The sequence below is a fragment of the Podarcis gaigeae genome (assembly GCF_964106915.1).
Source record: "Podarcis gaigeae genome assembly, chromosome: 5".
NCBI classification, from domain to species: domain Eukaryota; kingdom Metazoa; phylum Chordata; class Lepidosauria; order Squamata; family Lacertidae; genus Podarcis; species Podarcis gaigeae.
Genome location: NC_139681.1, coordinates 7,891,911 through 7,919,135, shown reverse-complemented (window position 1 = coordinate 7,919,135; position 27,225 = coordinate 7,891,911). Strand labels below are relative to the sequence as shown.

The window sequence follows — 27,225 nt, the reverse complement described above, 5'->3', positions numbered from 1 at the left end:
GGCAAATTTGGCATTAAAATAAGGAGATCCCTTGGAAATCCTTCTTCTTTGTCTTCCTCAGCAGCTGCCTCAGATTTACACACCTAGAATTCCCTCTAAAGTGGATCCAATTGAGCATACGGATTCCTGAGTTTCTCCTAACCCTTGCTATTATTCCTTCTTGTTTGGATTGGGGTTTTTTAAAGCTCCTACACAGCCAAAGAAATGGGAATAATTTGTTAAAAGCTAGTACGCCCAAGTTGAGAAATCAGATTTAAATTAGTCTAGAAAAGTGCTGCAAAGGAAAAATGGGTTGCCTGATGTCATCGTGATGTCAGGTGATTAACAGGTGGGGGACCTGCCAAATTAGCTGCCAAGGGTGGGGGACTTCAGGGTCTGGTTTGCCTGCTTGGAAAGGTTTCTGACCCCCCTGCCAAAGAGCGAAGGCATCTGTTTGTGACAGCTCTTAACATATGCAAGATCAAGATCAGATTTCGAAAGTATTTTGAAATAATAGTACCGACAGTGGTTAAATATAAAATGTAAGTAACTTGTTCTATTAAAAAGACCGTCTTATTTTTATCAGCTGATGTTACAAAAGTATGTCCTCTAGCTGGCGAAAGCCTTTGTAGCTGTAGAGACGTCAACTTGTGCCATATGAAAAAAGTCTAATTATAAACAAACAGATCATTATCTTAAGCAGTAACAGCGAAGTGTTTCGACAGATTAGATTTGTAGTTGCTCAACCGTCCATCTTTTAGATATCTATTCATACAAATGAATGGTAGAATTGTGCACAAACGATCAGCCTAGGGCTCAATACGGCCCTTTTCTTCCATCCCTGTGGACCCTGTGGCTGAAACAGTGTGGGCCAGGGTCCTTGCAAGGAAATGATCCCTAGAATGGACTTATATGTGAGCAATGAATGGAGAGACTGCAAACCATGTGACTAAATGGAGGAGAGGCAGGAAGGCTTTGCAAAATTATATTCCAAACTCTTTCCTTTTACTTACCTGGGTGGGACAGCTCATACCCTTAAAAAAAATAAATGGAAGCTAGAGAACTCATGAACAAAAATATGTACTGAGTTTTAGAGCCATGGTTGATGATTATGATAAGTTATTTAATCCTTTACAGCTGAAATCCTGCACTCAAATACACAGGAAAATGTTGCATTAAACTCAGTGGGACTTATTTCTGTGTATACGTGTGTGCTATTGTGCTGTTAACTTGATTTTAAATGATTCAATCTGGGAGAAAAGCAGAATAAAAATTTTAATAGATAAATGTGATGTGATACAAACGGAGGTTCTGCAGTCACAAGGTGAAATATGCTGCCAGATAATTGCTTGACAAAATGGCCCCAAGAGGAACAGCATGGAAACAATGTGAATATGCTTGTAGCAAGTGCAGGAAATTGCCAAAAATGGGGGGAGCTTTTTTGACCCATGAAAATGATCTAAAAATGAGATAATTTTGGCCCAACGTTCATTTTTAAAGGAACTGAACATTCCTCCTATTTAGAAGTCAATGAATTCCATAAATTACTCAATATTCCATAGTTTTTAAGCTTGATCTTGATGATCCCGTGAGGCCCTTGCAAATAGGATGCAAAGCTTGGGCTAAAGATAAATGAGATCCATTCATAGCCACCGTCCTAATGGTGATATGCAGCTATTCAAAGCATCTCCTGTGCAGAATGCCTATTTGACGTGAGATTAGAGAATAGCTTCTGCCTGATTCGCACTAGACGGAAGGCATGGAGCGAGGTCAAGGCAAGCATGCGAGGGTACACTGAAAATTCCTCCGAAACAGACAAGCAGCAGCCATGTGTTCACAGCTGGAATGTGCATGGAACTCTCTTCTGCAGCGTCTCTCTACTGACCTTTAGCTTCAGACTCACAGCAGCTGTAAAATGGTTGCCCAGAAACGAAACTGACATCCCCAGATGCAACTCTCAGCTGTCTTCCTCCAGCCCATCCTTTCCCCTTACATAGCGATGAAAAGAACCCAGATTGTAAAACAATTACAGAATAATAATTGGGGAACTCAGGCCATTCCAATTAAGTTGACTTATTAGCTTAAAGGTAAAGGGACCCCTGACCATTAGGTCCAGTCGTGACCGACTCTGGGGTTGTGGCGCTCATCTCGCTTTATTGGCCGAAGGAGCCGGCGTACAGCTTCCGGGTCATGTGGCCAGCAGGACTAAGCCGCTTCTGGCGAACCAGAGCAGCGCACGGAAATGTCGTTTGCCTTCCCGCCAGAGCGGTACCTATTTATCTACTTGCACTTTGATGTGTTTTCGAACTGCTAGGTTGGCAGGAGCATGGACCGAGCAACGGGAGCTCATTCCGTCGTGGGGATTCGAACCGCCGACCTTCTGATCGGCAAGTCCTAGGCTCTGTGGTCTAACCCACACAGCACCACCCCTAGCTTAGGTGGCTTAAAAAGAGAGAAAGGACTAATCTGTCTATGATCACATTGGTCACTCTTGCTAAAATCCTATGTTTATAGAAGCAGAATCTATTTGAATGGATGGCGTATTGTAATGACACAGGAAAGCCAAACATGAGCAAATATGGAACAGGGCTCTCAGATTTGCTTGCTGCTGCAATCCCTTTCACACACACCCACCCAAACAAAAAATGCTGTTATCGGGTAAGAGAAGGGGTACACCAGTCTGCAGGGAACAGGGATGATTAGCAAAAAATGGGCAAACACTTAAGCAACTGATACAAGGTCACCTGGAGATCCAGGCTGGACTACTGAACTAAATGGACACAGCAAATACGATTATGATTTTGTATGGGGAAACTTTCTCAAGAGTCCTTCCCTATCGTCCCTTTCTAATGGGAAACAGCTGCTTGGGTTCTTGTCCTTCCTTGCCTGCCGACCACATATTAATTATTTCTTTAAAAAACAGAGGCAGAGTTACTCTTTTAGAAATAGTATCTGAAGAAGTGTGCATGCACACGAAAGCTTATACCCAGAACAAACTTAGTTGTTGGTGCTGTTGGACAATTTTTTAAATTTTCTTTAGAAAAGTGTGCTTATTCACATCAAAGGAGCAGTTTGTTAACATAATCGTTATTACTCTATAACAGGGGTCAGCAAACTTTTTCAGCAGGGGGCCGGTTCACTGTCCCTCAGACCTTGTGGGGGACAGGACTATATTTTGAAAAAAAACCAATGAATGAATTCCTATGCCCCACAAATAACCCAGAGTTGCATTTTACCTAAAAGGACACATTCTACTCATGTAAAAACACGCTGATTCCTGGACTGTCTGTGGGCCGGATTTAGAAGGCGATTGGGCTGGATCTGGCCCCCGGGCCTTAGTTTGCCTACCCATGCTCTATAAGCATCAGGTTCATATACCCTTTTAATTTTGCTTCCCTTTCTCCTCCCCAGGGTCTCCAAACTCCCACCGATCTTCCAACTTGCTTGGAATTTTTGCTTCCTGCCTTGAGAAGGCAGGTCCTCCTTTGGGTTAATCGAAGGATCCTTACTTACATTACATTTTAAATTGTGGAGAGGCCTAACCTTTATGACATAATTCACCTAAAACTGCATGGATGGGTCTGTGTCTATCGGTTTGGAAGCAAAACAAAGCCACTCACCCAACGAATCTGGGATGCAGAATCTCAGTGTCATGTGAGTGAGATGAACAAGTACCCATCAATCAAAGACAATGGGAGAGGTTTTACCCCAGCAATATATCTGTCAAAATTAAAAGACGGCCGTTCACCCTTGCTAGATTCAACATGCTGCCATCTACCTTACTGCAGAGCAGATATGTGGGTGAAGCATATGCAGAGCGAGCTGATAGAGGTGGAAACTGTCTCTCATGTCTTGCTACGAGGTTGTTCTTATGAGGATATTCGCTAAGTCTTTATCACCTCTGTTATACAGAAAATTCCATGTGGGTCTGAACCTCAATGCTTAAAATCCCCGATAGAGGATAAAGACCCAGAAATCATGCTAAGGGTGGTCAAATTTTGCATGGCTGCATTAAAACTCAGGGAACAAGCTGTGCTATTACAAAGACTAAGGCCTCAGATGCAAACTCTAGATAATATTTTAGAGACTAAGACCTAAACCACATTTCTAATGGCTGTCATATTTGTATTGTTTATTGTTATATTCAATTGTTAATTCAAACTTAATTCTATTGTGTTTTATGTTCGCTTAGTACGGTATGTGAAGCTGGTCTGGGACTGTAATAAATTTCATTTCATTTCATTTCAAGCCATTCACAAATAAAGTTGCTAGATTCTGCACACTGATCCATTCATTTGATGTGAAGTCTGAAGACAAGGACAAGATGGCGTTTGTCCCATGATGCTTGTCATGGTTTATTTGAGTCACGCTCTTTGAGTGTTTCAGGTTATTTAGTATTATAGGTTAAGATGAAAGAAAAGACAGTTTTATCTTCCAGAGCAGTTCTGTGCACATGCTCTCAAGAGGAATGGAGCGGTGGGAGAGCAGAGGAGCTGATATGTCGTATCTTAGCCCAACACCAAAACACTGTACCTTGGAAAGGAAAATTCCATTCTAGAAATGGGTGACAATTACAAGAACGATCAGTAAAAGAATGAAACGACGTGACCTAGGCCTCAGAACTGTACCACACCACACAAATCTCGTGGCACGAATCTAGGATGGTGAGAAATGATCATTACTTTTCATTTGCTAACTGCAAGGAAAGTGATTCTCCTCTCATTTTATTTAAATGTATCATATTACTAAAGGGCTTACGTATCATATTTCATGCTTTACTACGTATTACGGAACAAGTATTATAATGCAGGAATAGAAAAGTATCTCGCTCCATTAAGCCAGCACTCTGCTTGGAAGGAAGTTGTAGTGGACTCGCCAAACTTGCTTCTTAACAAGGTCAGATGCTACAATATACACATGTCTGCAAATGAAAACAGCAGTGTTATGTCTAAATCCCTTCCCCTTGATAACCCATATTCTGGCTTCCTAAAATTGTGCATTTCCCTGGCTCCTAGCAGCCAATGATGTGGAATGTGGACAGGTCAAATGCACAAAGCCATGGTATCTGGCCACAGGTAAGTTGTACGAAACTTTTTTTTGGGTGGGGGCGGGGGATGACGACAATGCTATAGACCACTGTGCCCAGCAGCGGCCACCAGCCTCCATAAGCTTATGACTGCAACCTGTGCGCTGAAGCAAGTTGTTGCCATTTCTGCACATATCAATAAATGCAAAGAATGTCAAATGTCAACAATGTAAATGAGATCAACGTTACACTCCATACAAAGTATCAACACATTTGCCAAGAGATCCATTTTTTTAAAGTATTTATATCTCTTTGACAATATTTATGTACAGGAAAATACATTACGGCTTGACCCAGAACTCCACTGTTGTATTTCACACATCAATTAGGCTTCTACCACATTCCCTACTGCCCCTCTCTCCCCACTGCTTCTGAAGCTTGGAGGACCCAAAACATCCCATAATATGGTGAGAAGGCATGCAGACAAAAGTGAGGGGTGGGAAAACAACAAACCAACGCACTTCGCCTCGTGCAAGCTTTAAAGTATGTCTTGAATCCCAGCTTTTTCAAGGAATTTGCACCATAATCACATTCAGGTGGTTATCATTAAGGAGGGGATGATTAATGTATTAAAATGGATCCAGTGTTATATATTTCCTTTTCCGAGTATTTGACGGCACTCAGTGTTTGGATGTCAGAGTGAGCGTAGATGAGACACGGAAAATCTGTGGCAACATATTACTCAGCTGATAAAACATTTCTTCAGAAATACTCTGTAATAAAAAGGAAGAGAGCCAAAGAGTAAATATGTTTCTTCTTCTCTCTAACTCAAACACAAATTAAGCCTCCGAGCTTTCCTTGTAACTTTAGAATTTTTATTTATTTAATTTATATCCAGCTCTTCCTCCCGAAAAAGCTTCATAAGGGCACTCTACACATCCAGTGGGAGAGGGAATTTTCAGCTATTCAGATTCATTCCAGCAATAAAACACGCCTCTCATTTCACAAAATAAACTCTATTTTATACAAACAGCTATTTTACAAAATGTGTGAATCTATGCCACATATTTGCAAAGTTCTGCTTATCAGCTACAAGCAGCCACTTAATTATATTTTTATCCCACCCTCCCTTCCAAGCAGCTCAGGGCAACATATATGATGACCGCCCCCATTTTATCTGTACAATGCATCTGTAAGCTGGGGTATAAACTAGGGAGTTCCAAAGCTGAACTGAGATTCGAATCCAGGGCAGGCATTCCATCTGATAAACCACACTATTATTATTATTATTTTAAAAATACTAACAAAACCATGGGATTGGGAGGTGCCTTTTGGCATAAAGTTGATAGATTTTAATTTTAATTTTTTAAATTAAAAATTTTCTGTTCTAGAACCTATCAAAATTTCTGTTCTAGAACATAACAAAATTTAAAGAGTGTGTGTGTGTGTGTCTTCATTAACTTACCTGCGGTACCAGGAATTGAACCGTCCGAGAAATCCCTCCATCCCATGAAGCCATTTCCATCATGAATCCTGGAAGGAATTCAAAAATACAGTCACCCTGTAAGTCATGGCTCCACCAGGACTGTATATAATAGAACCTGGCTTCTGTGATTAAGCCACCTGGCTGAGCAAAGCCAGTTAGGCGCTCCCAGTTTTCTACAACACCTTCAGATCACAACATGAAAGGAACTGGCTTGAGTCAAGCATACAAGCTTTTGTCCAAGTTCCACCTAAAGGAGTGTAGACTTTCAGTGGTTCTGCTAGTACAATTCAATGTGGAATAGAATTGGAAAGGAACATCCTTGGAAGGGGAATTCCTATCTCCCCACAACCCCAAAAGCAAGGACAGCTTCAACATGTTGCTGTTCGTACAAGGCTTGGCTGGGACTGGAGGCAAGCTAGATTTCTTAGTGCAGAGAAACAAGTCAATATGGTCTTACCTAATGTACTATTATTACCGTATTTTTCGCGCTATAGGACGCACCGGACCACAGGACGCACCAGACCATAGGAGGAGGAGAACAGGAAAAAAAAAATCTCCCCCTCTCTGCTCAGTGCCCCTTCAGCGAAGCAGCAGGAGAAATGGAGCCCCTTCCATTTCTCCTCCCACTTTGCTGAAGGGGTGCTGCGCAGAGAGGGAAAACTGTGCAGCGCCTCTCCAGCGAAGCGAAGCCTGGAGAACAAGAGGCATCGGTGTGACCAACCCCTCTTGCTCTCCAGGCTTCAGGCGGCCATCCGCAAGCCTTTGGAGGCAGCGGGAACTCCTGCCGCGCTCCAAAGGCTTGCGGATAGCTGCCTGAAGCCCCCGGAGCACAGCCTTTGAAGCCTCCGCAGAGCAGCGGGGTGCCTTCACCCCACTGCCCTGTGGAGGCTTTGCGCAGTGCTCCGTCTCCCTGTTCTGCCTTTGGGCTTAGCTGCGCAGCCTGCATTTGCTCTATAGGACGCACACGCATTTCCCCTTAATTTTTGGAGGGGAAAAAGTGCGTCCTATAGAGCGAAAAATACGGTAGATCATACAGAGCAGTTTCTTCTATGTTTATGGTGTCTATCTGGTATTCTCAATGGGAAGGCCCAAAGAGTTTATTCTGGTCTTGAAAAGTTCAATAAGACAAAGAGCTCTTGGCATAGTGGATTTTATGATGGATACTCCATTCAGAAGAAAATAATAATATTGACATGCAGTATGGTTCAGGCTGCAATTCCACACACATTTGCATAGTAGTTAAGTCTAGTTTTCAAACGGTTCAGAAATGACTACTTTAGTTGAACATACGAAGTTGACTCATGCTGATTTAGTCTAGTCTAGTGCTATCAAAGGTCCCAGGTCTTTCCGAAGTGTACTATTTGAGCTTTGTAACCAGAGATACCAGGGATACCTGGAACTTTTTGCTTGCAGTGTATGCGCTCACTGAGTTAAGGCTGTTCTCATTACTCTTGAAATTGGCATTTCCAAAAAATGTAGACTATGACTGTGCACTACTAACCTTTAACGCACTTAAATACAAGCTCTGCCCTTTTCAGACACCAGGATATAGTCATTTCCTTAAAACAAAGAACAAAAATTAAAATTGATTAATTATCAATTAAATAGCAGGGGTTTTATATACAGATCAAGACACTCAGCAAATGACTCAAGTTAATAAGCCATTGCAACAAGTTAACTGTCACAATTTCTTCATTCATCCAAAATTTAACATCTCAAGTTTATGGAATATATGGCTGCTATGTTCACTCAATCCCCGCCCCAAACCACTGCCTGTTGCTTGCCCTCCCCCAATATCTTTATTTATATAAGTCTCGTTTCATTTAACAGTGAGACAATGGACCAAGTCTCTAGAAGGTCTGTGGGTTCTCACTTTCTAGAGGTCTTCAAGAAGACGCTGGACAGCCACCTTGGGGATGATCTAGCTCTATCAAGTCGGAGTTGCACTACATGGCCTAAAAGATCCTCTCCGACTCAGATTCTATTATGCCACTGTCAAACTATACTGTGATTAAATCTGCTCCCCTGCCATGCACTATGTCATCATACTGCGAAAGCACATTAAGGGTCCCAATCATTTCATAAGCCTGCTAATAAATAAGCTCTGTAAATTCATTCTTGGGTTCTCAAAATACACCAATTTATATCAGCTAATGACTGCGTTTATCTTGCTGCTTTATCAGTTACCATCTGTGCTTTTTACTGGTTTTTGTTTTACGTTGTATTTTCGACGTTATTCACTTAGCCACCTTGAGGACCTAGTATAGAAAGTCGAAGCTTACGTTTGGTAAAATGAATAACTGTTAAATTCAGGTTAAATTTCAGACTCATAGTTTGGAAGCAGCCAAATCTGCCCCACCATGTCCTACAAGGATAGCAAGACTAAAATACCTAGATTCAGTGAACATGTATAAAATACAGACTGAAGGTAAAACCACAAAACATCTTGTAAACTGGAAACATTTAGAATCAATTTTCTCATGATGCAAATCCTTAACGTCTGTTTACTTAGCCCTTGGGGTTATGTAATATATGAATCAGAAAGAGTAGCAAGGGATAACGGAATACAGATATAGGGATTTTGCAGGCTTAGCGGAAGAAATACTAGATCTCCATTGTAATTTCATCTGCCCACACGCTCTCTTGCTCACATGCAACGTGGGTGTTTGCCGGTGGTTTTGATCTGCGTCTTGGCAAAGATAAAAACCAGACTCTAAAAAGGAAGGTCCTGTTATTCTGAAGGGAAATTAGCAGCACATTTGGCAGTCAGTGAGGTTACGAGATGATGCCATAAAAGGCTTTCTGGAAGAAACAGGATGTGACACTTGGATGATGACTGCTTTGGATGACAACGTGTGTACTTGTCATTTTGGGTATGCACAGAATAAAAATAAGCCGGGGCAAAGAGAACAGCACAGAATTTAAATCTATAAAATTAATCTTCTCAGGAACAGTACGGTCTGTTTATCTTATTTAACAAAATTTATACACCGCTGGATTGTAATAAAAGCTCTAAGTAGTTTACAAGAAATCTGAGAATTGTAAATAAAAAACAGGCAAAATCAAGTCTAAACATTTAAAAAACAATTAAAATTAACAACAGACTAAAGAGAGATTAAAACATAGTAACATCAATGTGTCTGGATAGGCTTGTCTAAACAATAACGTTTCAACAACTGGCAAAAAGTACAACAAAGGCACCTGCCTGAAGTCAAGAGGGAAGAAGATCGAAAGCACAGGTGCTGCCACAATGAAACAATGATTTGTGAGTCGAGGACCCTAACCCGTGTAGTGGAGAAGTAATGGACATGGACACAAGTATTTTAGGTTAACAGGCTGAAACAGGCCACAACTTTTATTGGTTACAGCATGTGAGCGTTATTGGCTTAGGCATCGGATCAAACTACCTATATCAGGTATACTTACCTGTGCAGCGGGGGGTCATTTGAAGGTTAACAACCAGTGGGAGGAGCTTGTTGATGCAAATACAACTGGAAGCTTCCTCTGATGTCACCGGGGGTCTAGCAACCAGCAAGGGCATCAGACAGGATCCACGACCACCGGATTCCTTTAACGGAATACCCAAAATGGGGCGGGGTAGGTGATGCCCCCCCCCAACACACAACACAGATTCCAATGAGTAACCACCAAAATCGGAAAAGTTGTGACGAATTGCTACGAGGTAGGCAATTCAGTAGTGATGTATGGAAGTGAGAGCTGGACCATAAAGAAGCCTGATCGCCGAAGAATGGATACTTTTGAATTATGGTGCTGGAGGAGACTCTTGAGAGTCCCATGGACTGCAAGAAGATCAAACCTATCCATTCTGAAGGAAATCAGCCCTGAGTGCTCACTGGAAGGACAGATCCTGAAGCTGAGACTCCAATACTTTGGCCACCTCATGAGAAGAGAAGACTCCCTGGAAAAGACCCTGATGTCGGGAAAGATGGAGGGCACAAGGAGAAGGGGACGAGAGGACGAGATGGTTGGACAGTGTTCTCAAAGCTACCAGCCTGAGTTTGACCAAACTGTGGGAGGCAGTGGAAGACAGGAGTGCCTGGCGTGCTCTGGTCCATGGGGTCACGAAGAGTCGGACACGACTAAACGACTGAACAACAACAGGCGAAAAAGCAAGAGGCTGGTGCCAATTTAGCCAAATGGACAAAAACTCCTACCAAGCCCCCGGGCAACCAACCAAGGTCCATAGCAAGGTCAAGAGCACAAACCTAGCCTAAAGGGTGGGCAGGCGGGTGATCCGACGTCTTCCAGGAAGCTGTCACGGCTGCTTGAATGTGGCTAAACCCCGCCCCCAGGCCAACCCTATTGGCTGGCCCACTGCAGGGCGGGGCAGCAGCCGGAGAGATGATGCAGGGGCCAAACACACCCCCCGCCAACACAGGAACGGTTCCCCGTCACAACACCTCCCCTCTGGGAAGAGGAGAGGCTTTCTTACAAGTGAGGAATGAGCATTATGTGGCACTTGCAGCCGCTGCACAGAGGGAGCTAGAAGCTCCATCGGCCATGGGGCCAGGGCCAATGGAACTCATTCCTCTGCACCTCGTTTCCCCCTCGGTTTAAGGGCCAGTGTGTGATGATGCCTACGTCTGACAGCAGTGGTTTCACCCACGATATACCGCCAGGTGAAAGCACCACCGTGCTCTGGCCCTCAAACCAGTCCTGGGCAATGTATCAATACCTAGTCAAGGTATTGTATCTTGCTTGTGGCCTACTGGGGGGTCCTGAGTTGCTGAAAAGTGCTGGAGGCTGCTGCCCTGTAGAAATTTGTGCAGGCAAGGGGAGTTACAGACATGCACACCCAAGAAAGACATGGGCCTGATCAGGTGCTCTGAACCATGTGGAACAGCTCTATGGGTCACGGGCAGGCTGTGATCCAAGGCCACTTCCCTGAATATAGTCCGTTGAGCAAGGAAAGGAAAAGAAGGAGAAAGAGGGGAAGCCCTTTCTTCTTCATTTTTTTTAGCTAAACAAGCTGAAAAAATGTTTGGGAAAGGAAAGGGGGAAAAGGGTGGGAGGAAGCTGCCACTCCAAATGGAGGGAGGTTGGAAGAGCTGGAGGGCAAGTTGGGTGGAGAGGGGCTTCAGAGGAGTGGGAAAAAATGTAGAATAAGCTAAAACTAAGAGCAGGGGTTGGCAACCTAAGGCCCATGGGCCACAAACAGTCCATGGGGGGGTCATTTAACTGGCTCATGGACTCCCGCCTACCACTCGGTCGGCTCCCATATGCCACGCTAAACCAGTGCAGAGCACAGCGGGAATCGCTTTCCGTGATGCTGACCGGCTTTCCATTGGCTGCAGGAAGCTCCTTCAGCCAATGGGAAACTGCGCACGTCTCCTCTGCGCTGGAAGGAGCACCGGAAATAGCATTTGCGCATGCACGCATAAACACACTCTGGCCCACTGCGGCGTCTGTGAGACCGTGAACTGGCCCAAGCCACAAGAACTTTGCCGACCCCTGACCAAGAGTGATGAGAATGCCTCAGGTGGGAGCAAAAGCTGATTAGGAGACAACCACTTCCCGCCTGTCCACTAGGTGGAGCTGGAGCCCAACCCAGTGACCCTACCATGCAGGAGGAATGATAGGGTCCTCTCTAGCAACGCGATTAGAACCTCCTCCTTAATGGCACCCATTCTATAGACTCCCATTGGTTTCCCAGGCCTGGAACTGATGATATTATCCAAGAGTCTAAAAGCAGGGTGATCCAATATCAGGGTGAGTGGAGACATCCCTGGGTGAAAACCAAATTCCCCTCCTTCCACACCAAAAGAGTTGTTCTTAAGGAGGGGTCACAAATTTTCCCCGTTTCTCTGGAGGGCCCCCATCATTCTGATATGCGTTTTCACATATCACACACACGGGCATATGTCAGTAGGCTAACAGAGAAATCCCATTTTCGAGTGCAGTCGTACCTCTTGTTACGTCAGTCTCCGGTTGCGTTTTTTCAGGATACGAACTTCCGGGTTTCACCCCACGCGCGTATGCGCAGAAGCGGTTTATCGCGCCGTGGTGTAAGCGGCACTCTAGTTGTGGGCTTTTTGGGGTGCAAACGGCACCCTGGAACGGATTGAGTCCATAACTAGAGGTACCACTGTATTCTTGTGAATACCGGTGACCTTTATTTCTGAAGATCACAGTTCCCAATTAGGTTTTTCACATTATATCTTGTAAACTGCTTTTCTGCTCCAGGAACCTCTAGACTCCTAGGTCTTTATTCACTGTGGGTCGATGATCACCACTTTAGGAAACTAGCAGGTCTAGACTAGCAGGGTCAGCCACAATATTGTTAAACAGGAAAAAGCAGCGACTGGTGATAAGTTGCTTACCTCAGACATATCGTGTACCAGCAGAAGAGGAATACTAACTGTGGTGATGTCATGTGTGCAACACACTTTGAGGATATTTCTTAGGCCCATTATTGCAGGATCCCGGGCAGTAATATTACCTGACCTCACATTATCATCCACACAGAGGTGAAAAGTAACATGAATCTCAGAGAGATTTGAATGACGGGTGATGTAAAATTCTCCTAAGGGAAAAAATGTTATAATACGTTTAGTGATAAATTTAAAACCAAATCTATGAAGGCAGTAAAATGTTGGAAAGTATTTTAGCATTACACCCCAATTCTGGATATCAGATGTGTTCTATTAGGTAAGAATTAAATATAGTTCATGTTGTTTTTTGGCAAGATTACATGGCAAAGTGTAAAATTGTACCCCATGCTATTTAACATTTACATGTGTGGACAAGTAGAACATAGTCAAAACAAGGCAGTGCAACAGTGGACTTACAAATTCATTTGGGATTGTAACTTCTTGACTGTGAAACACAATTTTACTCCTTTGACAGTTTCTATTGAAAAAGATATTATAAGTTGGACCACTCTCAATTTATATTGGCTTGGGCATATAGCAGCCTTGAAAACAATGATTCTGCCAAAGTTTATGTTTTTATTCTCAATTCTTCCCAGGTGTATATCTGATTCTACTTTTAAAGAGTGGCAGAATATTTTTGAATCCTTTAGTGAACAGCGTAAGAGATTTGGAATGTCATTAGTCTTTATTCTGACTCCTGTCAATTAGGTCAACTATTACAAGTAATGCTAAAAATTCCTGTGTGTTTCAATGGAAATGACACGCTTTCCTCCCTGCCTCTTTGCATTGCCATCTCTGCTTCACTTTAAAAACTCTTTCCTGAGTTTGACACGACACGGGCCAAAAGCTCAGTCCTTTTACATCTTCACTTCTACTTTTTAAAAAAACCACCTAAATTTTAAAACCCCAGAGAACTACTCTCAGTTCTCTGGTTTGGAAGGAAAAGGGCACCACACAGTAGAAAGATTTATTTGAGAAAACAAACAAATTTTAGCTCAAATGCTGGATTCCTGACTATAAGGTACAAAAGTTTCCTGGTTTCAGAAAGCCCAAGTCTACTCTTTCAGTTATGGTCCTCCTCAATCTCTGACAATGTTTGAAAGTCTATGAGAGACACTACCTTAGAGAAATAAGGGGGCGATTGTGGAAATTTATTTGCTGTATTTCCAATATCCAGACTGCTCTGAATCTTGTCAGCTACGGGAGGACGTGAATATTAAAATTACTGAAGCTGAATGGAAAGCTATGTGATCTCGGCCTCATTTACACTCTATTTCTGCTAAAGTACAGGAGACTAGACTGATGGCACAGGACTCCAATTCACCTGAATTATATTCATTGGAGTCTCTCTGCATATTGTTGGTGGGTTTGTCAGGTTAAGGAAGAGCTTTTTCACCTGTGGAGGACTATGCCAGAGTGGCAGATTTTTGGAAGATAGTATTTACCCAAATCACACAGCAACCTATTAAACCAGATCCTTTGTTAGCTTTTCTTCCCTTTGTTGACACAAATCATTATTTAATTCACAGAGACCTGAATTAGGCTACTGGTTGCGACCCATCTCAAAACTGCCTAGCACTGGGAAACTCTGGGGTGCCTTTCAGTTAAAGCATATTTGGCAACTAGCTTTGAATGATAAATTGACACAGGAATTTTAAAAAGACTGCAATATGAATTCTAGGAAGGAACGCATCTAACTGAACAAACTGCATAACTAAACGTACCAGGTAAAATATTTGATAGGTTTTGTTCTATGTTCTTAGATTTATCTTCATTGCCATTGTTTCTGTTTCCTGAATCTGTAGATGACAAAAAAATTGTATATCATATGTAACTGAATGTATCTTGGTTATATATTATGTCACACAAGGAAAGATCCAATTATTTTCTACACAAACAAGGAAGAAGCAACTGGAACATTTATAACTCAAACAGCAGCGATCAATCGAAACTTGAGAATTAAAACAAAAATTCTGTGTGCAGAAATGTATTCTTAAATGACACTCTTGAAATGTCATTTCCCCTCGTTTTTACTGGTAAGGACACTAGAAATCGCTTTCAGTTTATATTTGAAGGAAAGCAACTACAACTAGTACTGACCATGCAGTCTCTTGGATTTACTGCTGCGCTGTGTCCTGGCATAAAGTACAACCTGCTGAACAACTTCAAGCTGCTCCTGAATCCCAGGGAAGTGGAAGTCTGTGCACTCCTGGCAAACTGTTGCAAAATCTGGAAGAAATGAAAGCAAGACTGTAGATCTCAGTGGAGAAGAACCTGGTTTATGAGCCAGATGTTCACATGATTGAATACTTTTCTGTGTAAAAACATTCCCTTCACACGGAAGACTAGGTGTCGGGAAAAGGTTCTAGCATGCAGGAGGGCTTCGATTTAAATTAAAAACCAATGATTTAAAACCAGCAAGGATAAAAGGGTGCAAACCTGACTACTGAATAGTGTTAATTTACAGCTAAGCAGAATGTTATTTATCCCATTTTTCATTCTTACAAGTGGGCCTTACAACTATTTGTCTGTGTGATGCACTTCATTATATCAAATGAGAGGCGGCTGCCAAATGATCAATTGTATGTTTGTTCGGGCAAAAAAAGGAAGTAGTCATATAACTCTTGACCTGAACTCAAGAGGAAGAAATCCAATTCAATGAGGACGACTTACCTCTTTTGATCCCACTGTATGAACTGATGCGATTATCCACTAACAAGACCAGGCCACAAAGAGAAGTTGAATAAAGCGACAGTGCCGTTTGAAGCCTGTGGAGTTTGACTCCACTGCGGTGATGCCGCTTGTGCTTGCAGAAGTCCAGCATATCTGCCCTCAGCAGTCTCAGGTTATGCATCGTTTTCAATTGGGCTCCTAGGCAGGAGGAAAAAAAATAAGATGTGTTTGAAAGAGACAGGGAGTGGGAGGAGCTCAAATCACCTCAGGAAAAGTGAATTATATAAGCATGTCCAGATACTCTACTGCTGGGGCTAAAGCTAATCTAAAATACACCGTAAAACCAGTTATCTGATCCCACATATAGAGGGAGCAATAGATCAGAGCTATACTGTATGTCTCAGTTTAAAGATGTTTAACTACTGTTAGCTTTTAATATCTAACCACACACATTGTCTCCCCAAAGGTGAACATATATCTCAGATGCTGGTGTGGTAGCTCGAGAGCAAATAGGCAAGACTTCAACCTGTCTTTCCCAGGCTTTATTATTAATACAAACTATTTACAGTGCAGAGCATCGCAAGTCCATGTCCACTTAGTCGCTAGCAGAATCTGGGCGTGGCCGGTCTTTGTACCTCCCCCAATATAACAGTCATAGAATCATAGAATCCTAGAGTTGGAAGAGACCACAAGGGCCATCGAGTCCAACCCCCTGCCAAGCAGGAAACACCATCAGAGCACTCCTGACATATGGTTGTCAAGCCTCCGCTTAAAGACCTCCAAAGAAGGAGACTCCACCACACTCCTTGGCAGCAAATTCCACTGTCGAACAGCTCTTACTGTCAGGAAGTTCTTCCTAATGTTTGGGTGGAATCTTCTTTCTTGTAGTTTGGAACCATTGCTCCGTGTCCGCTTCTCTGGAGCAGCAGAAAACAACCTTTCTCCCTCCTCTATGTGACATCCTTTTATATATTTGAACATGGCTATCATATCACCCCTTAACCTCCTCTTCTCCAGGCTAAACATGCCCAGCTCCCTTAGCCGTTCCTCATAAGGCATCGTTTCCAGGCCTTTGGCCATTTTGGTTGCCCTCCTCTGGACACGTTCCAGTTTGTCAGTGTCCTTCTTGAACTGTGGTGCCCAGAACTGGACACAGTACTCCAGGTGAGGTCTGACCAGAGCAGAATACAGTGGCACTATTACTTCCCTTGATCTAGATGCTGTACTCCTATTAGTCATGTGACCCCCATCCTTCTCCTCCCCTCTCTGCGCCCAAACCTCCTGCGCAGAGTGGGCGCTGGCAAAGGGGGACTTCCCTCCTCTCCGGTTTGCTCAAGCTCGGTGTTGGGGCTCTCCCTAGCATCTTCTGATCCCTGCGCCCCTTCCCCACTGGAGGCGGGGCTTTCCTCCTCGCCAGAGGAGGAACTGCTTCTCAAGATCTTCAGAGGCTCCCTGTAACACAACTGCCCTTCCACCTCTTGCCTCTGAGCTGATGGCAGTTCCCTGACAATATATATTCTCTTAGTAACTTGTGAAAGAACAGACATGTGTAGTGAAATAAGTCCAGTAGACTCACCCCAGTTCAGAATAGAAATTTACTTAACCATAGTGCAGCAATGTTTTGGTGAAGGCAAAGTACACCAGTTCAGAGAGATATCAGCAACAAGTCTGCTAATATTGCAGCAATATCAAGCAACTCAAGAAATAGCCGAGGTGGGTGGAATACAAAAATATCTAGAAAACAATAATCTGACTTCAGGGGAAATCAAGACAGTTTTAGCATCTGTCTATTTGAAATAAACCCATTTTGGGTCCATTTGTATTTAGAAAATCATTTGGGCTATTAGAGAAGACACATCAGTCATCACTGATGCGATTTCCAAAATGAATTACTTTTGCTGGTGCACAAAACTTTCTTTACACTAAGTAAACTTAGTGATGGAATATCTGCACTTGGCACAACCTTTTTCCTAAGTTGTAATCAATACCAGCCAAGCTTTTCAATGAATTTTTACTCGCTGATGTGGTTACCAAGATAGGTTTAGATCACAACTTAAGACATGTTTCAAATTTTGGTAATTTGTGGCCTGTATGTGTGTTAAGCCATTGAATATGGATATGCGGACAAACATGTTCAATCTGGAAATGAATGAAAAAGTGGCTGTGAGAAAAAGCTCTAGACGTTCAATCTTTCCCTTACCCAGATGAATAGTGAAACTTTCTTCCAGCTGTCTCTGGTCTTCAAAAAGCCTCCCATTGCCTTCTGCAGATTCTCTCCACTGATTGGGTTGGACATTTAATTCATCACTGAAATAAAACAGAGAAAAATGACACTAGACTAAGCTTTCTGTCCCCCACTGCCTCCATATTTATTAATTTGTCAGGAACAGGCATTTTACCCTAACCATGTGAACTGCAACAGCTTCAAGGGCAGAGCTACAGAGAGCCCGTGTGGTGCAGCAGTTAAGAGTATTGGACTAGGATCTGGGAGTCCAATGTTCAAATCCCCACAAAACCGTATTTGCTTGCTGGATGATCCTGAACCAAACGCTGCCCTTCAGCCTAACCTACCTCACAGGGTTGTTGCAAGGACAAAATGGGTAGGGGAAGAGCTGTCCTCAAACCTTTGAGCACTTTGTTAAAACAAACAGCGTAGCACAGAGAAACATAGCCAGCTGCCACCTTCATATTTAGGTCCCTGCTGCTGATCTTGCAACACAAGCAGACCCCTTTGTTGTGACAGAATAACATCCTATCGAGGGCTCTCCCATCTCCTGTGTGCTTTTAGTCCACATTAGGGTGTGGATTTTCTACACTAAAATAACAGTTCCATAAATTAATCCAGGACTAGATTGAACATTTGGCCAGAAGACGCGACGGACCCCAACATTCCTAATCTGCTCCTTCTAATTAGTAACTAACAGATATAATCCCTAATCAGTAAGTTTAGAAGAAAACTAAGAAAGAAGGGTACCCGAGTGTGGTGCCAGGGTTTTTCAGGTCCTCATGAAGCTTTACCACCCATTCCTGATACTCCTGTTTCTGGATAGCTGTGGTTTGCTTCAGTTCATTGTTCCACTTGTTCTCCAAAGCCTAAAAGGAGACACTGAGTCAGCCAATTGATTAACAACAAATGAGCTGCCCAATTTATTCCAACCAGGTACTTCATTTACCTGCTGGGATTCAAAGTGTTGTGCTGCCAGCATGTTTACGTCTTGATCCGATAATGACTTTCCCAGTTCTTGCATCACCTTATCCATTTCAGCACCTTGCCTATGATAAAAATCTAGTCAGAAAAATTTTGTTCGTTTGTAAAAAATAGTTATGCATCACAATTTGGCCTTGACAAGAGGACCCCTCCCCCCGCACCATAAGCATATGTCAATAGAAGAAAAGCTGAGAATAAATATCTTAAAAACAGCATCTTGAAGAAGAGCATAAAAGACAATCAGCACTAAAAACCATTAAAGGCTTGGTGGAATGAAAACTACCAAAGAGGGGGGAAGTCCAATTTCCCTGGGGGGAGAGTTCGCGACAGGGTTTCTGCCACCAGAAAAGGTTTGTCCCCTCTCACTGCCATTATGTAAGCTGCCCTCCAGATGTTTGGAACTGCAACAGCCAGGTGGAGGATGAAACTAATGGACTATGCAGAATTGGATAAACTAACAGGAAGGATTCGAAATCGGCGGGAGCAGAAATTCACAGAAGACTGGAGCAAATTTACAGATTATTTGAAAAGTATTTGTGATGATCAGACTACGTTTGTAGGTTTGCAAGAAGTTTTGTGAGGAGTATTATTGGAATTATTGCAAAAATGGATAAGGGGGAGGATGGTTAGTTAAAACAATTAAAGGTAATACGAAATTAAGAAATGCATAAGAAGTGGTCAAAACGGTGGATCATCAGAGGTGCTGATGGAAGTCCAAAAAAGATTATATAAGTGAGGAAGTTCTGTGGTGTGTATTATAATTTATATGTTAAAATTAATAAAAATTATTATAAAAAAGGAACTGCAACAGCCAGCATGGCCAGATGATGGGGCAGGGCAGTTTATATGCTGCAATATCCATTTAGCATAGGCTTTCTTCCTTTCTTTGAAAAGGTAGGGAGGTTTACAGAGCCCAGGAAGCAAATCTGACAAGCTTAAAAGCTCTCGCTTCCCAGCGGGGGAAAACGGGCACAGAAAGAGCTTTTAAGCTGTCTACCTTGTGTGAATTTTATTTGTGCAGTATCAGCAGCCCAGCCACCAAGTGTGTGAAGCTGAGATCGCGCAAGTTAAATGTGTGAAATAGTAACCTGCCCCCATGAAGTGTTTCAAGAAATTCCATACTACACACCTAGTGGCCAGGATCCAAAGAACTATGACTCTAAAACTAGTTCTATCCACTTCATAAGGAGGCTTATTAAGACCCTTCCATGACCATTATTTTTAAGTTTGTAAAGGACTGCAGATTTGTTTTTAATCAACAGTGTCACACACAATCAACTCTATGGCAAAGGGAAACTTCAAAAACTGTCTTTGGCAGGAACAGTACATTAAAGAAGAAGGTGCATTAAAAAAAGAAAATCAACTGTCTGTGCTTCGGTTCCTGACAGTATTTAAATCTCTTGTAGTTCTTTAGAAATATAACACACACCAGATTATTTTCTTCTCTCTTTATAATAATTTTAGGACTAACAGAAAATGACAGGTTTAAAAAAATTACCTTTCTCGTAATTTTTTCAGTTCCACATCTCTTTCACTTATCAGTTCAGAGATGCTGACAAAATAATTGTGTTCCAGATTTAACAGCGTTTCAGAAGCAGGAGAATGGATAAGATCATGATAGACATCTGCAAAATCTTCATCCCAGCTTGGGTCTTCAGGTCTTGCATATTCCAATGTTGCCTGGAAAATTATAAAATGATGATAATGGGCCCTGCACATGAAATCTCAAAAAAGAAAATAATAATAATTGTTATACTGATTGGTTGCCAGTGGGACATTTTTGTTTCGATAAAATTTGTGGGTTTTCCCTTGAAGATTTTGCCTCCATGGTTCAGAATCCATGGCAAACTGGTGATCACTCCCTCTTTCATTCTTGTATAGCAACTGTCAATAACTCAAACTGTCAATAACACGGCTACCTATCTTGAAGAAGTGTGCATGCACACGAAAGCTCATACCAAGAACTAACTTAGTTGGTCTTTAAGGTGCTACTGGAAGGATCTGAAGAAGTGTGCATGCACACGAAAGCTCATACCAAGAACTAACTTAGTTGGTCTTTAAGGTGCTACTGGAAGGATCTGAAGAAGTGTGCATGCACACGAAAGCTCATACCAAGAACTAACTTAGTTGGTCTTTAAGGTGCTACTGGAAGGATCTGAAGAAGTGTGCATGCACACAAAAGCTCATACCAAGAACTAACTTAGTTGGTCTTTAAGGTGCTACTGGAATGAATTTTTTTTGTTTCAAATGAAGCGGTTTTTTTAATGCTCCAACAAGATGCTAAGCACAAAAAAGGCATTTCAGTAATTTTGCCGACTGGCCCAAAAAGGCTGGTGATCCCTGATTTGGGCCATAGTTTCCCAAGAGGTGTCACATAGTTTTAAGATGCTGATCTCAGGTAATCCGTCAAAAGGGGGCTTTTATTCAGAACTATGATTCTTAATTTGGAAGTTGATGCCCATAGTCCCTGGAGAAACAAGATTTATGAAAGGAATCTGTGAGTACAGTGGTGCCTCGCAAGACGAAATTAATCCATTCCGCGAGTCTCTTCGTCTTGCGGTTTTTTCGTCTTGCGAAGCACGGCTATTAGCGGCTTTAAGAAAAAGGAAAAAAACTCGCAAGAACTCGCAAGACGTTTCGTCTTGTGAAGCAAGCCCATAGGGAAATTCGTCTAGCGAAGCGACGCAAAAACCCAAAAACCCTTTCGTCTTGCGCGTTTTTCATTTTGCGAGGCATTCGTCTTGCGGGGCACCACTGTACTTGAATTTGATCAGGGGACACCATGGCAGAATCATCTCTATGTAAACTTTTCATAAATTCCTGTTAGCAGATATTTGACTCCACTGATTGAACCAGATTGATCCAGTGGCTAACGACAGCCGCTGGGTATGTGCCTCATCAACAGCGGATATGTATCACATTTATTGGGAATTCCCTAAGATACAGGATTTCTGAAAATTAATGTGAGATACAAGACAGCTACAATTCACTATTCGATTCAGTATCTTACTATTTGGCTATGTAAGATTTTTATAAGGTTATGAAGGTAAGAAAATGATTGGTGAGCATATGTCAGTTAGAAACACTGCCAACCAGAATCTGAGAACACACCCCAATCACACTGTGGAGGTTTTCATTCCATTGTTCTGCATTGTTTCAACTTTTAAACTTCTGTTGAAAAAGTTTCTATTCCATCAGGCTTATTTAGGCAATTAAGAATGCATCTTTCTACAACAGTTAGCTGATTTCTGATCTTAACTATTTTATATGTTACTTTCATTGCATGGATTTTATGTATAATTCTTGTAAACCACTCTTCATATTTTTTTAGGAATAACAGTATATAAATATTTTTACAAATGAATATAAATAATGCCACAGAGGTACAAAAAATTATTCGGTATCATTCTTCCTTTTAAACCCCATTTGTTTTGAATAATTACTGATGTTCTGTGTTTATAAGAATCTTTAGAAAAGGCAGTAAGATAACTTTAAAACGTTCTTTATCTGCATTAAAGATTGTGAACAGTATGTTAAATACAATGGTACCTCGGGTTACATATGCTTCAGGGTACAGACTCCACTAACCCAGAAATAGTACCTCGGGTTAAGAACTTTGCTTCAGGATGAGAACAGAAATCGTGCTCCGGCGGCGCGGCAGCAGCAGGAGGCCCCATTAGCTAAAGTGGTGCTTCAGGTTAAGAACAGTTTCAGGTTAAGAACGGACCTCTGGAACGAATTAAGTACTTAACCTGAGGTATCACTGTAATATCAATGGCTCAGACTATCAGTGTTTAACAGTACTTTCCTAGTGCAAGTGATTTTATTGATCAATGCAACCTTAATGCAATACGGTAGATTACAGATGTAATCAAATTATGTTTGTTAGTGTACCACATACCTTTAAACAGATAGGAGTGGGGCGCTTCAGCCCTCCAGATGCTTCTGAACTATAACTCCCATCAGTCCCAGAAAGAAAAAAACAGTACCACCCATCTTTTGTATCTGTTAATAACTTAAATCCATTCATGTGCTACCAACTACAGTAGAACTACTTATGACTGCCTCTATTTGGGCCCGATCCAAGTTGTGACTGCGCCAAACCCGGAAGTAAATACCGGTTTTGCTGCGATCCGCGCACCCGCAGAAGTGGCTGCCGCCGTCTGCATATGTGCAGAAGCGCGCTGCCACCAAATGCGCCTGAACACAACGGCACTTCTACCAGCGACCTGGATCGACTTACAGACAGACCTCCAGAACAGATTACGTCCGTAAGTAGAGGTGCCACTGTACTTAAAAAGATTCTGTGCAAGCACACACAGTTCTTAAGTATCTAATATATAATGCATTAATAACATTTTTGCCAGTGTTTGTTACAAAAGGAAAGAAGCAAACTAAACAAACTAAAAAATCAATTCATGTAATAGCAGAAAAAAGGAAGGCATAAGCCAAAGATGAAAACTCAATCAGCCTTCTAGCAATAATTCGTTGGTAATGCCTTGCGAAGTAGTTTATGTTCAAATTAACCATCATTTGTTAGAACCAGAGAAGGGAGGAAGGCAAATAACTGAACAATGCCTTGTTCTCTGAGCATGGATCCTGATGGAGACAAAACAACGGCAGTTGGTTCATGTATTTCTAATCAGAGAGTGAAATATCCAGTAAAGAAGGAGTATGCTACAAAAATAAGTTCCAGCATCATCTTCTGAAGCATATATAATGCTATGGAGACTTCTTACCTCGGTATAAGTTTTGGCCCAAGCATTTGCCAGTTGGTGTAAATCTACTTTGCCAGACTTTACAGCTTCCAGGGCTGCTTCTGCTTCTTCATCATGATCTTTTATGGATTCCTCCTCAATGAATCTATTCAGGGATTCTTTTAAATCTGAAATAATGGCAGGGGTTTTTTGGGGTCATCCATCAACTAAAATGCTTATCTTTTTAATTTACAGTCATTATAAAGGGTAATTTCAATTTTTTAATGGTTACTAAGAGGACATTCATAGGAAAGGTTGTAAGTTCCACACATTTGGTGTTCAAATCCCTCATATCCGATTTAATATTTTTATGCATTACAGTTTGGTGGTCTGCTTCACAGGTGGAGGGATCATTCCCACAGCAGAAAGAAGGGAGGAGGAAGAGTTCAGAGAAGGGAGGGAGGGAAGGAAGCCCCCCCCTCCCCAATTTTTTAAAGAGGAGGGGAGGAAATCTGAGATCAAAATTAAAGCAAATTATCTAAGATCAAAATTAAAGCAAAAATTAAAGGCAGAGTTAAAGGAAAAAAACCAAGCACAAGGGAGTAGAACTCCAACAAATGCCAGTCCCATGTCTCTGTCTTGGGCTAAACACAGTGCAATTCATCACATGAATGTATCCCATGCCATCTAGATAATATGTCTATAAAGCACACAGTTTATTAGCCACTGTGGCAAACAATGCCCCTTTTAAAGTGATTATTCCATTATTTTAAGTGATCACAGTATCTTGTGGGTCATTTTATCCAAATGATGTGACTGAATACGCAACAGGAGTTTCCCCCCCACCCTTGGATCTGCAGGGGAAAATAAGCAGCTATGAGTTATAGCCTCAATTTCCCTACACCCAAAAACAGAGTTTTGCATGTGCAATGGGCCACCTATGTATCTCCCTCCGACGTCTGCAGATGGCATTAGGTGAAATCCAAGTTCTTTAGAGGCCCTATGCAACTGTGAGAAAGTCTATGTTTGATGGTATAGAATAAATCCTTACCATTTTCTATGAAGCATGGCAAGTTGTAAGGACGCATCAGATGCCTATGCAAATGAGTAGCACTTTCTTGAACTGGGAATTTCAGAGGGACTGTAAGCACAAAACGTTGGTTTCCAGCCCTGAATTCATACAGAAACCCTCTCTCCTTACTACAGATTGTTCCTTGGTCACCCTTCATTTCAAAGGCTTCCTGCATTGAAGCAAAAGGAGAATGCTATTACTGTTATATCTTTACACAAACACACAGAAAGGGGAAGGGAGCCAGTAAGTGAATTTTTTAAAAAGTAAAACAAAAAAGGAGATTGAAGACATTCACATTCGTTAAAAAATAAGGTATTTTCTTATTTTATTCACCCTGCAGAAATTAATATTGCAGTAAATAAGATTTGCAGGTTTCCCCTGGACTAAAACAGGACACATTCACAGAATAGCACCACTGTTGTTTATTTTTAAAGTGGTGGGTTTGTTTGTTTGTTTCTTTTAAAGATCTGATAAGGCAATTGCAACCTCCAGTTAAAAAATGAAGTTTACAAACAAAGTACAGACAGATACCATTTTAGGGACATCTAATATTTGTGTGGGGATGCAGGTGGCACTGTGGGTTAAACAACAGAGCCTAGGACTTGCCAATCAAAGGTCGGCGGTTTGAATCCCCGCGACGGAGTGAGCTCCCGTTCATCGGTCCCTGCTTCTGCCCACCTAGCAGTTCGAAAGCACATCAAAGTGCAAGTAGATAAATAGGTACCGCTCTGGTGGGAAGGTAAACGGCGTTTCCATGCGCTGCTCTGGTTCGCCAGAAGCGGCTTAGTCATGCTGGCCACATGACCCGGAAGCTGTATGCCGGCTCCCCAGGCCAATAAATTTAGATGAGCGCCACAACCCCAGAGTCGGCTACGACTGGACCTAATGGTCAGGGGTCCCTTTACCTTTTTAATATGTGTGTGACCATGCTCACATGCATTGCACTGAACCCGGAAGTTACCCAAAAAGCCACAAAAAGGGATGGACTGAGGTCTTTGCAACTTCCTTCACACACTCCTTCAAGGAAGGCAAACATCATAATAGAATTAAAAACTTCTACAAAATAGTTTAAAACAACCTTCCGAAAAAGATTTTAGTATCTTACAGGAAGGAACAACTAGCTACTATTTTGAATAGAAACATTTCTGTTAGGGGTGAGAATACGCGACAACATTTTGTTGTAAGCCCCATTTTAATACATATAAAACCACTTCAACACTAATAGTTTTATGTGTTTCTTTTAAGCTTCTGAAGTTAAATACATTTTAGGAAATGTGTACAAGCTCAAGAGGTTGCTCGGGCAGGCCTGTTTGGACAGGGTGTTTTACAACAGGGCTGCTGCATCTTAAGACCCCAATTTTTGGTGACCTCGTCTCTTAAACATATGGAACCTGAAGAAGGGTTGATGGCTCCAGCCTACTGGAGGGAGCAGGGTGCTTGTAGGAGAAAGTGTATTGGCATCCACAGCCTACAGCATTTAGAAGATGTTACAAGTCGTTTGTCTGTGTATAATTTTTCCCAGTTACAAGGAAATTCAGATGGGAAGGACTAGAGGAAGTCAAGGAATATGTTTATGAGGTTGGAAGTTTAACTGATTAATCAATTTGTACTGTTCATATTTTTTCTAGCTATTTGTTTTATTTCTTCCTTTTTCTTTTTGTTTCATCTGTTTTGCAGTATGTGTTATATGTGTAAGAAACTGAATAAACATTATTGGGGGGGGGGAAGAGTCTCCCTCCCTCCCCCTCTCCCTCCCCAACTCGGCCTTCGCCTGAGGCCACACGGAAGACGCCCGAGATTCCGCGTCTGCCTTGGAGAACGCAAGGAAAAACCCCACAAACTCACCCGCTCCTCAACCCGCGCCCTGCCCTCCTTCGGCGGAATGCCCCTTTCCCACGAGACGCGAGTCCCCGCGTCGGCCAGGACACGCCCCGCCCACTTTCCCGTCCCCTCAACCTTCTCCTCACGGGAGAGAGAGAGCGCGAGGGCGCGGGTGGGGCGGGCTGCCTGCCGTCACTTCCGGCCTCCTGTCGCCGTCACTTCCGGCCATCTTCTCCGCGCGCGGATTCCGAACGGCCGAGGGCCGAAGCGGAGCCCCGGGATGGCGCGGCCGTCGCGGAGGTGAGCCGGGGCAGGAGCCTCCCGCTTGCGGGCGTTGCGCGGGGAGGGGCCAGCCGGAGGCCCCTGGGCTGCTGTTGTCGTTTGTTTGTGTATCATTTTTGGAAATTATTATTTTAATTATTTTTTTTAATTTTTTAATTAATTAAATTTTTAATTAAATTATTAAATTTTCTTTTTTTACAATTTAAAGTACTTATTTCTCCATCCTTAAGATATCCGTGACTTCGCTTCTTCTCTTCCCGTGGTTCACAAACCCCTGCATGTTTTACAGAAACAACACCATTCAGTATTCCATTATTACATCCATCCTAACTTATTTACACTGTTGTATTTAATCTCTTTTTTCCCCTCCCCCTTTTGCTTTTGAGTGCTTTATTGGTTGAAAACTTTAAAACAGGGGTGTACAATAGATATTACAGGCAAAATGAGAAATTAAAGAAAATAAACGGTTCTTCATTCTTTAACTCATTCTTGCTTCGTACATCCATTTTATTTATTTTTTGCAATTTAAAGTACTCATTTTTCCATCTGTGACTTTGCTTCTTCTCTTTCTGTGGTTCATTAAACTACA

At 42.3% G+C, this 27,225-nt stretch overlaps 2 protein-coding genes and 1 long non-coding RNA gene across 5 annotated transcripts in view; 1 reads left to right on the top strand and 2 right to left on the bottom strand.

Moving 5' to 3' along the window:
• Nucleotides 1-1,235: 1,235 nt before the first annotated feature.
• FERRY3 (FERRY endosomal RAB5 effector complex subunit 3) lies at nucleotides 1,236-26,508 on the bottom strand (the record flags this gene model as incomplete). 2 transcript variants are annotated; one of them, XM_083738791.1, is made up of 14 exons in its annotated part: nucleotides 1,236-5,778; nucleotides 6,471-6,538; nucleotides 7,993-8,050; nucleotides 12,833-13,035; nucleotides 14,608-14,682; nucleotides 14,984-15,112; nucleotides 15,557-15,754; nucleotides 17,757-17,863; nucleotides 18,531-18,649; nucleotides 18,730-18,829; nucleotides 20,263-20,444; nucleotides 23,504-23,649; nucleotides 24,513-24,702; nucleotides 26,379-26,508. In XM_083738791.1, 13 exons carry the CDS (start codon nucleotides 24,688-24,690, stop codon nucleotides 5,686-5,688), a joined length of 1,656 nt encoding a protein of 551 aa, XP_083594917.1. In that variant the 3' UTR covers nucleotides 1,236-5,685. The 2 variants fall into 2 exon arrangements, with proteins under 2 accessions (XP_083594917.1, XP_083594916.1); XM_083738790.1 differs by lacking the exon at nucleotides 26,379-26,508 and having other exon boundaries at nucleotides 24,513-24,708.
• Nucleotides 1,236-27,225, bottom strand: part of LOC310844675 — a 106,999-nt gene continuing 81,009 nt past the window's right edge. Inside the window, exon 2 of the long non-coding RNA XR_014564240.1 lies at nucleotides 1,236-3,332. This is a non-coding gene — a long non-coding RNA (uncharacterized lncRNA). The remainder of the gene's footprint in view (nucleotides 3,333-27,225) is intronic.
• RAD51AP1 (RAD51 associated protein 1) overlaps nucleotides 26,549-27,225 on the top strand; it is a 12,984-nt gene continuing 12,307 nt past the window's right edge. For both annotated transcript variants that reach the window (XM_083738933.1, XM_083738932.1), the window contains exon 1: nucleotides 26,549-26,654. In XM_083738933.1, the coding sequence (XP_083595059.1) occupies nucleotides 26,635-26,654 (20 nt within the window). In that variant the 5' untranslated portion in view covers nucleotides 26,549-26,634. The remainder of the gene's footprint in view (nucleotides 26,655-27,225) is intronic.